This window comes from Oryzias melastigma, linkage group LG20 (assembly GCF_002922805.2).
Source record: "Oryzias melastigma strain HK-1 linkage group LG20, ASM292280v2, whole genome shotgun sequence".
Lineage (NCBI taxonomy): Eukaryota > Metazoa > Chordata > Actinopteri > Beloniformes > Adrianichthyidae > Oryzias > Oryzias melastigma.
In genome coordinates, this window is record NC_050531.1 from 22,521,640 (window position 1) to 22,531,657 (window position 10,018).

The following is a 10,018-nucleotide window of genomic DNA, read 5'->3' on the forward strand; positions in this document are numbered from 1 at the left end:
ATCAGAGGAGGGGGGGCGGTCCACATGTCATCAACCAATCACATTACAGCACATCAGTCCAAACAGAAACATGGGAAACTTGCTAGCTAGCAACCATTATATTCTTGTGCTTAACCCTTTAACAGCTGAGGCGTCGCCGGTGACGTTTAAACACAAAATCTTTAACTTACCGTAACTTTTCAACCGTTAACACGATAATTCCAGTAGATTGTGAAGGAGAAAGCGGCTCATGCCGCTTTCTCCTTCACAATCTACTGGAATTATCGTGTTAACGGTTGAAGGGTTACAGTAAATCAAAGACACTGGAGCTTCAGTGGAAGTGGTTGCTTGATGGCGCCGGCCGAGGGCGGCGTGAAGCCCTTGAGTGGTACCGTGCAGAGCTCTGTAGGCAGATCCCAGGCAAGCGGAGTCGGAAAGGTCAATGCTGTAAACCGGCGCGTTGAAGACGTCAGACAGAACCTGAGGGACCAATCAGACAACAGGAAGCTCACAGCAGCACTGTGAAGGAGGAAGACTCCATCTTCAACAACACACAGACCTGCAGAATCTCCCTGTTGGATGAAGCTCCTCCTGTTGCCAGAACTCTGGTTCCTGGAACTAAAAGGGTCCAGGATAAGTTTCCAGTATTACTTCTTCATCCCCAGCAGCCTAGTGTTTGGTCATGAAACTGCAGCACTTTGGGTTCTTACTGATGGAATATCCCAGCTTCTCAGCGTGAAGCCTCCTGGACAGAAACTGACCCTCCACCAGAGCCCGCACCTCCACCTGGGGGCTCCAAGAGGACACCTGGGGGAGAGGTGAGGCAGGTTTAAGGTTTATTCTGGAATAATACTCCTGTATTTTATTATTCATAATTATGTTAAAGAGTTACTGTTTAAAAGTCGTAAAAATTAACATTCTGCTAGATTTTTGGACTATTTTGACATTTACTAAGATTTAGGCTATTTTTGAGTTTAGCTAATATTTACACACTAGCTGTGTTGGCTAATTAAGGCTTTTCATAGTTTTTCAGGTTGTTTTGTTGTATAGCTAATATTTCAGCTACATGCAAGCTTTTTTGGCAAATTTAAGCTTTTTTCAATTTTTTAGGCTATTTTGCAGTTCAGCAAATATTTACATGCTAGCATTTGTGGCTAATTTAGGCCTTTTTCCCCATGTTTTAGGCTATTTTAAAGTTTAGCCATTTTCTTTTCCTACATGCTGGCTGTTTTGGCAAGCCAAAGTTTTTTAGGCTAATTTGGCATTTAGGTAATATTTTAGCTGGCTATCAGCTCGAATGTTTTTCAGCTATTACTTTCAGCTTTTCAGCTATCAATTTCAGCATTTTCAGCTATCAGCTTCAGCATTTTCAGCAGCCAAATTCAGCTTACAGCATTCACACTAGCATTATCACAGGTAATGCTATAGATCTATTTCATAATTAAGTTAAAAAGTTACAGTTTTAAAGTTTTAAAAATGTAGTTTTAGAGAGTTCAATAAATGTTTATCCTGTTCATCCCGCGACCTAAGGTGTGTTTTTGATTCTGGCCCCCTGAGCGATTGAGTCTGACACCTCTGGTGTAGACACACGATAAGCAAACATAAAGACAAACAGACCTCAGAGTCGTCCGAGTCAAAGCGATAAACGCCCACTGCTGCAGGTGTGATCTCCATGGTGTCAAAATAAAAGCCTGCAAACACGCCGCCAACAGTCAGACTGTGAAGAGGATGAGGCAGCGAGGAGGGAACCTAAGCCTCACCGATGTTTCCATGATTTCCGAGGGGGGTCTCTTTCAGAGCAGCAGAAAAGGTTTCCCATGATCCTCCAGCACACTCGTTCCTGATCCGTTCCCGGGTCAGAGAACCGTTCTTGAAGCTGTGGATGAACGGACCCGTCAGCAAATCCTCCAACCCTCTCACCTGAGCTGCCGGTGCACGAGCGTGTACCACAGCAGAGCCATGTAGGCCTGCGAGTCCACCGGGCTGCACAGGATGTGGCCCTCCAGGGCTGGGCGGGGCTCCTGGAGCCACAGGAACACGGTGTCACTGGTTCCCAGACTCACCTGCAGACAAGCACACTCTCACTGTCACAGTGGAGACATCACCAGGGCGCAGGGCAGAGACACTTACAGCTACGTCGCCCTGCTGGAGCCTCATCCCTGCCAGAGATGCTGCGGATGACACAGAGCACTCTTCATCATCGCAATCCACTCAGACAACATCAGAAGAAGATCAACACATCCCAGAGAAGTTGATCCTGCTGTGAGTAACCAACCATTCCAGGCCTCTCTGCTCTCATATTAAAATAAGGAGGTACAGTTACACCATCCAGGTGCAGATATCTGTGACATTAATGAATTTCTACAGTTTTTAGTGTGTTACTCTTTGTATTTTCTTATCACTGTTTAACTTTTTCAGTAAAAGCTCCATAGGGACAGGTGTTGTGAATTAGCCACAGCTATAAACACTGTGATACAAGCATCAGATTGTTTCAATGCAAGGATCTATGTTCTTTTGTATTTGTCCCTATCAAATAAACAATAAATAAATAAAGACATTTTTTTCCTCATGTTAAATGACAGAATCTCTACTTGGAAATGACAAACACGTACAGAAGCTCCTCCTTACAGAGCAGCATCTCTTTATAGAGAAACATGAAGGATATTGTTATTATCTACAAACAATTGTGTCATATTATACTTTCCAGAACTTTCCCAGAGCCTATCAATCAAATCTGTCGTCACAGCTACAATTTTCCATACTTTGTTTTTACCAATTAATGCAAAACTTGAAAGTTCAGATGTATTTGTGGTTCTTACCTGGGTTGTCTCCGGTAAAAGCTACCACCCTGCAGCTTTCACTGAAACCATATCGATGTACATAATAAGGAGAGACTGGACCCTGAAACAACGTGAACAGGTAAGTTTAAACCAGCACTATTTGGACCAGTCTAAAGCACATCAACCAGTAAATACTTCAGCTACATGCTAGCTGTTTTGGCTAATTTAAGCTGTTGTTCCCATTAATTATTAGCCTATTTTGAAGTTCAGCTATTTTTTCAGCCACATGCAAGCTGTTTTACTAACTCACATTTTTTTTTTGTCTTTTAGGCTAATTTGTTATTTAGCTCATACTTTAGCTTGGTTTTATCTTCAGCGTTTTCAGCTATCCTGTTCGACCCGTGACATGAGGTGTGTTTTGGATTTTGGCCCCTTAGGCGATTGAGTGTGACACCCCAGCGCCACAGCATCTTTACATTTACCTGTTTGCGTATAGATAGATCTTGTGAGTGTATGATTATATGTACAGACGTTTGATGGGAAGAAAAATAGGGTACTTGATGCCCGTTTTTGAAATAATTTACTGAAGATTAAACGTAAGATATATTGTTAGGGGGTAGTTTTTAACTTCTTCCTACTCCATTTAGAACTACATATTGAGGTGTTTTATTTCATTTATAATTTATATAACATTTTCCTTTGTTGTTTTCTTGTTTTTATGATTTAATATGTGTGGTTCAAAATAAAGGACAAACTAACTAACATTTCACTGTCACGTTCATGAAAGGCGTCTCCTGGTGGACTTTTAGGCTATCATGTTATGGAACAGATTAAAAACTGGTAATCGTTCTCGAGTTGAAATGTCGCGATAGTTCGCCATACCGATATTTTGTTCCACCTCTACTCACCAATACAGCCGTCGAGGGCCGAGGCTCCCCCAGAAGTCGGTCCAGATGAGGGGCGGTGGCTCTCAGACAGACCTCAGACCATTTTTTACTCCGGATGTCCAACAGATTCATCCCACAACCTGGAACAGTCCAGTAATCAGCTGAGCAGCATGGGGGGGTTGGGGTGGACAATGACAGGAAGTACCATCACTGTGGTCAATGGCCGCGTAACCCCCAAGAAAGAGCGATGCCGCAAAGCTGCTGACCAGTGAGATCCTCTGAAACACATGCAGACAGGTCAGGGCGCACGGCCGTGCCAGTGGGCGGGGCAACAGGTGCAGCAGGTGCAGCTCTGACCTCCGTGTCCTGAAAGGCGTTCGGTTGACTCGCGCAGACTTTGGCAATTTGGTTTCCAGTGAAGCGCTGCATCCAAACACGGAAAATGTTTAGACACAAGAGGAAAGAACATGGAGCAGATGACAGCTGGGTGGGGGACCTCGTAGGCTCTGGAGCCAGTGATCTCTGCCAGTCTGAGGGCGCCCCCTGCTGCAGCCTGCAGGTCCTGACACTGCTGAGTACTGCTGGAGTCCATCCAGACGGGACTGTCCCGCACAGAGAAGCTGTCCTGTGAACGCATCACCACCAACATTTCATCTTTGCTCCAAACGATGTTAGAACTGATGTTCTCCACACCTGCAGCAGCTGGTGGAGGCTCTGGTCGGGCTGGAGCTGCTTCAGGGTCTCAGAGGCTCCCTTCTTCCAGAACACACTGCCATGTTGCTGCAGGAGAAAAAGAAGGAGTTACACGACCAATGACACCTGTGACTTCACCACAGTAACTCATACTGGTGAGTCACTGCAGATTTTTTCCACAAGAAACTCATCAAACTTCATGGAATCGATACAAGAATTTATTGCAATTTAGGGCTGCAACAATTAGTCGACTGATCGACTATCAAATTAGTTAACAACTAATTAAATAGTCGATTAGTCGTTACTTTATATTACATGGAGTCGAAGTGTAGTAAAGTTGAAAATGATATTAGCATTCTGCTAGCTTTTTGAACTATATTGGCACTTATTAAGTTTTTTAGGCTATTTTGGAATTTAGCTAATATTTCAGCTACATGCTAGCTACTTTGGCTAATTTTGGCTTTTTTCAGTTTTTTAGACCAATTTGGCATTTAACTAATATTTTAGCTGCCCATCAGCTTCAGCATTTTCAGCTTTCAGCTTCAGTGATTTCAGCTACCAGCTTCAGCGATTTTAAGCTATCATTTTCAGCATCTTCCACTATTAGCACTTGCAACTTCAGTTGGCAAATTCAGCTTACAGCATTCACATGAGTATTACTGTAGGTAATGCTATATATCTCGTTTTTAGTTAGTTTAAAGCTCACGATGGTTAAGATTTGTGCTTTACATCCAGTTTGCTCATGACACAATTAGTCGACTAATCTGAAAAAATAATGGGGGATTAGTCGACTAATAAAATAATCGTTTGTGGCAGCACTATTGTAATTGCATTCGTGCTCTGACAGTTCACCTGACCGCTGCCAGACAGCGCTGCAACACGAGAGAAGTCAAGGCCCGCCCCCTTCATTTTGTCCAGCAGCAGGTCCAAAGCCTAAAGGCAAACAAACAAAAAGCTGTTATTTAATCTTTGTAAGAGCCTCCAAGTGTGCCTTGAGACAACCTCAGACGTGATCTGGAAGTTAACCCTTTAACATTGGAGCTCTAGTGTTTATGTTTTTTGATTTACTGTAACTGTTCATCCGTTAACACCATAATTCCAGTAGATTCATTTTGTGTTTAAGCGTCACCGGCAACGCCTCAGTTGTTAAAGAGTTAATAAATGCCCTGAATCAAAATGTGTCTCACCTTGACCCACATTAGCACAGGTGAGGTGACCGTCAGCCGGTCGGCGTGGATGTGTACCCCTCCCTCAGTCCTGAAAACAAAAACAAAAAAAACATTCTGACTCAGTATTAACCGTAGAGCCCAGCCGAGACCCTTCAAAGTAAAAGCCCGTCACCTAAACTCTGGCAGCTCGGAGTCAAACTGCACGGCGCTTCGATGAACCACACGCAGATCTCCATCTATGACCACGGCCTTCAGCTTTAAAGACAAACAAGCAGGAGGTCAGAAAAGATGGAGGTGCTCACCTGACAGGTCTTCACAATGAGTTTGCCTCTGCAGATCCAAAGCTGTGGTGAGGTGAATTCCCTTAACTAATGTGACCAATCATTTCTGAAGTAGAACATTTAATTTTTTAACAGTAAGATCCAGATTGATGTGTAGCAATGGTATGTCAAATTGAATCATAAAAGGGTCCAAAATCCAAAACACACCTCAGGTCACGGGCCGAACAGGATAAACATTCATTGAACACTCTAAAACTACATTTTAAAACTTTAAAACCGTAACTTTTTAACATAATTATGAACTAGATATATAGCATTAGAGGTGATAATTCTAGTGTGAATGCTGGAAGCTGAATTTGGCCACTGAACATGCTGAAATTGATACCTAAAAACGCTGAAGCTGAAAACGCTGAGGCTGTTAGCCAGCTAAAATATTAGCTAATTGCCAAATTAGCCTATAAAACAAAGCAAAAAAAAAAATTAGGTTAACCAAAACAGCTAACATGTAGCTGAAAAAAATAGAATTACTCGGAGGGCCGGATCACCCTTGAGCCTTGACTTTGACACATGTGCCATTAGTATTTTTTAAGCTTTATTGAATACAGATTTACAGAATAATTAGACAAATGCATCCAAAACAAAGTAATAATGATAATATTCCAACATAGAATAATTACAGCGGGTGAAATAAAAATTAATGTATATAAGTTACAAAAAAGAAGCAATAGTTAGAAAAAATAGACGAGAGAAAAGTAGTAAGGTAAGTTCAACTATATGGTACGCTTATTGGTGGTATGGATCCTTTTGATGGTACTATAAAATTGATGGAGTTCAGTTGTACAACCCCAAAAAATGAATAGGCGTTTTTTTTTAATTCTGCATTTGTGCAAATGAAACTTGGTTTGAAATAATAATAAATCGACAATGTGCCGTTAGTAAGTTTATATTTGCCATGAACTACAAAGTGACGTCACATCCGTCGTTTACGTCTCTGCAGGAAAGATGGAGTCTCTTTTTCTGTTCGGATCTTCCCTGTCTCCTCTCCTTTGGTTTTCTTAAAGATGAACAGAATGAGGACGCATGACGGTTCCTTTGATTTTTTAACTACACCATTCGGACGCAGCCGGACTCCTCCTCTGCATCCGTATCGACGCACGCGGGGCCAAAGTTCAGGACCAGCACTGAAGCGCACGCGACGCTCAGGTGCATGAAAACAAACTAACAACATTTGACAACTACTACCACGTTCTGCGCGTGCGCAGAGTGCCTTCACGAGCCGGTAAGGCGTGAGTTTACCTGCTGCGTGCTGACGTCGATGCCCAGGTAGAGAGTACTGTCCGGAGAAGCCATGATCAAAGGGACGCGCAGTTCAAACGGGGGCGGAGCATGTGGGAGACACCTGGTACTACGCATGCGCGTGAGAGGTTTATCATATTCATTTACTGCTAAATAGCAGTATGAGACACTTCATATTTTGATATTAGAGTAATATTGAGTAACAATGGGCTAGTATAGCTGGTACTGATACTTTTAAATATGTAAACATGCCATTTAATTTCTAAATCTTAATCAAATTTTATTACATCATTTGTTTTTCTCATGTTTATTTTTTTATAATTAAATAAGTATATTGATGTCGCAAATCCAGTCACTATGTTGACTATATATATGTGTGTGTAAGCATTGCTATCATGTGTAATTAGCTATAGACTGTAAATTACTTTAAAAACTAGAACAAGCAATGGCAAATGGCTATTGGAATCGATAGTATTTAATGAAAATAAATAAACGGAAAAAGAGTGATTTTTGTTTTTAAATTTATTGCATATAAAAGAATACTGCTGCTAAGTGGTCTAATTCTTTTTCTCCGTGTTTTATGTTCTAATTTTTGAGAACTACAAAAGCAGAGAACTACAAACTGCTCATGAAAACTATACAATGACCTCCAATTAAAAGTTAAAAGCCACATTGTGTCAGTGTTATTTATGTGTTCGTCATGATACCCACATTCTGTTTTGTTCTTCTTACTTACTTCACCAGCAAAGATTACAGAGCAAAATGTTGGGCAAGTATTTGTCATATCGGCCAGGAACTGTTTAATATTGTTTGTGTTGACGAAGAAAATAAGAATTTACCTGGAGGGCGGATCAAAGCATGACCTAAACGAAAGAATGGGATTTTTCTCCTCATGTTCTAAAATCGGCTTCTGCAGGTTTCAAATTAATACAAAGGCTTTAAATCAAGAATTGTTTGGGCTTTAAAGAGTAACCAAACCAGGAAGTTGGAGGCTGACTCCACCCACTGCCAAAATTTGAAAATCCAGTCAGAGGGGCGGGGCTTGTGGGCTGGACTGTTATCAATAGGTGTGTTTGAGATCCCCAGGCGCCTCGCCTGCATCTTTGGCGAGACTAAGCTGCTGCTAGAGGGGGCGGAGAAAGGCTGCGCTGGCTTAGGAAGGCACCTTGAACCCGCCCCTTTCTCGCGATACTTCGTGACGGCGCACATTTGACGTCAGTGCAAGAAGCTAACCAACATGCACCGCAATCCAGGCGATCTGCGCAGCGCCAGGGGATCTCAAACATGCCTACTACTGGAGCTGCAGATCATGACGTCAGACTTCTGAAACTTACATGGTTTGACCAATCACAAAATTCAACTGTAATACCTCAATTTAACCTGTAGGGGGCAGCACACAGATGGTTTTTGACTATATTTTGAAGAATTAAACAGTTTTATTTCAATTTGCCAAACATTTGGCTATGACCAACAGACAGGACTTTTAAAGTCTTGTTTATAGAGATCAACAGACAAAAAAGTTAATTCAGGGTTTGGTTTCCCTTTAACATTTGCTTTTATGTAACGACCCTCACTAGTGGTTACCTGCTGAACTGGATTGACTCCATCACGTTTGTTTTCAAACCAGCTTCAAGGAGGAAGCGAAAGTGTCCTTTAATTTTTCTCTGGATCTTCTGGTTCTCCACGCAGACTCTGCTGCAAACAGGAGGGTTGTGCGTCAGATTGGGTTCCTCTTTTGTTAAACAAACGGTGCGTTTGTGTGAGCAGGAAAAGGGGCGTTTGAAACTGTTTGCACTGGTGTCAGAAAAAAAGCAGAAGTTTCAGTGGCTCCAGATACCTGCCTGACCCAGGAACATTTAAACTCCAGCTGGACTCTGAGATTTCAGCCTGCTGGCTGCATGAGGACGTCTGCTGCAGAAGCAGAGCTTCATTCTGCTGAGATAACAGGGCTGGAGATGCCTGCAGCGCTGCCAACAGGATGTCCTGCTCCTGCTGCAACCACTTGAGCGGTCGAGAGAAGCTACTGCACGGTAAAATGACACTGTTGACTCTGTTTTTGGCAGTTTTTAGCTTAAACTTTTTTGTTGTAAAGCATGTTTTTAGTTTGGATTTGATCTGTTGTGTTTTCCGCTCTGGTGTCCTTCTGTTTACGAAGTGTTTGAGTTATAAAATATATACAAAATACATGGGAGCTGTTTGGAAAAAAATACAGAAGAGTACCTGGATGTTTGGAAAGGTCATGTGACCTTTTTACTCCACAGAAAAAGAGTCAGATGTTCTCCTCAGATCTAGAAACAGAAAATTAACTATTAGTCAGAATTTACTTTATTTTTATTTTATGTAGTATTTGGATTTAGTTTAAAAATATTTACAACAACTGAAATATAGAAGTGCTATTTTTCCATTTATAGCAATTTTAAACTAATTTTACATTTGACAGCTGTACATTAATATGCCCTTTAATTTATTTGAATTAAAATGCAAGAAAGCCTAGTCAAAGCCTAGCCTAGTTTACCTTCAACCTTTTGTTCCTGGATACATGAAAAATGATGTCAAATACAGATGTTTTTAAAATATATGCATGTAAATGCAGTTATGTTTTATATCACTTGTCAAGGTCAAGGCCTGGGGGCCGGATCCGGCCCACCGGGTAATTATACTCACCCCTACAGATCATTTTATTTTATTGTTATTAATGGCTCAATGTTACCTCTCCGATGTTCTATTTTAATTGCTATGTACAGTGTCCTTGAGGGTCATGAAATTAAATTGATTATTGATTATTATTATTATCTTGTTCTTATTTCTATCTTGTAGAATTTTGACAAAATATATCTTTATGGAGAATAAAATATTGAAACTTATTTAAACTTCAAGTTGATTTATTCTGGAATAAGATTCTTGCCTTTTTATTATTCATATTTATGTTAAAA

General features: G+C 41.2%; 2 protein-coding genes across 2 annotated transcripts in view; one reads left to right on the forward strand and one right to left on the reverse strand.

Moving 5' to 3' along the window:
- The window catches only part of xylb (xylulokinase homolog (H. influenzae)), an 8,499-nt gene extending 1,288 nt beyond the window's left edge, over positions 1-7,211 (reverse strand). Inside the window, exons 1-17 of the mRNA XM_024280174.2 lie at positions 7,086-7,211; positions 5,681-5,763; positions 5,527-5,596; positions 5,192-5,272; positions 4,340-4,426; positions 4,143-4,271; positions 4,004-4,069; positions 3,852-3,924; positions 3,668-3,786; positions 2,799-2,880; positions 2,110-2,150; positions 1,927-2,042; positions 1,740-1,855; positions 1,597-1,670; positions 690-786; positions 539-597; positions 372-459 (exon numbers count right to left, since the gene is read on the reverse strand). Of these exons, the coding sequence (XP_024135942.1) occupies positions 372-459; positions 539-597; positions 690-786; positions 1,597-1,670; positions 1,740-1,855; positions 1,927-2,042; positions 2,110-2,150; positions 2,799-2,880; positions 3,668-3,786; positions 3,852-3,924; positions 4,004-4,069; positions 4,143-4,271; positions 4,340-4,426; positions 5,192-5,272; positions 5,527-5,596; positions 5,681-5,763; positions 7,086-7,202 (1,498 nt within the window). The 5' untranslated portion in view covers positions 7,203-7,211. The remainder of the gene's footprint in view (positions 1-371; positions 460-538; positions 598-689; positions 787-1,596; positions 1,671-1,739; positions 1,856-1,926; positions 2,043-2,109; positions 2,151-2,798; positions 2,881-3,667; positions 3,787-3,851; positions 3,925-4,003; positions 4,070-4,142; positions 4,272-4,339; positions 4,427-5,191; positions 5,273-5,526; positions 5,597-5,680; positions 5,764-7,085) is intronic.
- Positions 7,212-9,048: 1,837 nt separating this feature from the next.
- Positions 9,049-10,018, forward strand: part of LOC112150983 — a 4,317-nt gene continuing 3,347 nt past the window's right edge. The window contains exon 1 of the mRNA XM_036217472.1: positions 9,049-9,115. Coding sequence (XP_036073365.1) covers positions 9,064-9,115 — 52 coding nt within the window. The 5' untranslated portion in view covers positions 9,049-9,063. The remainder of the gene's footprint in view (positions 9,116-10,018) is intronic.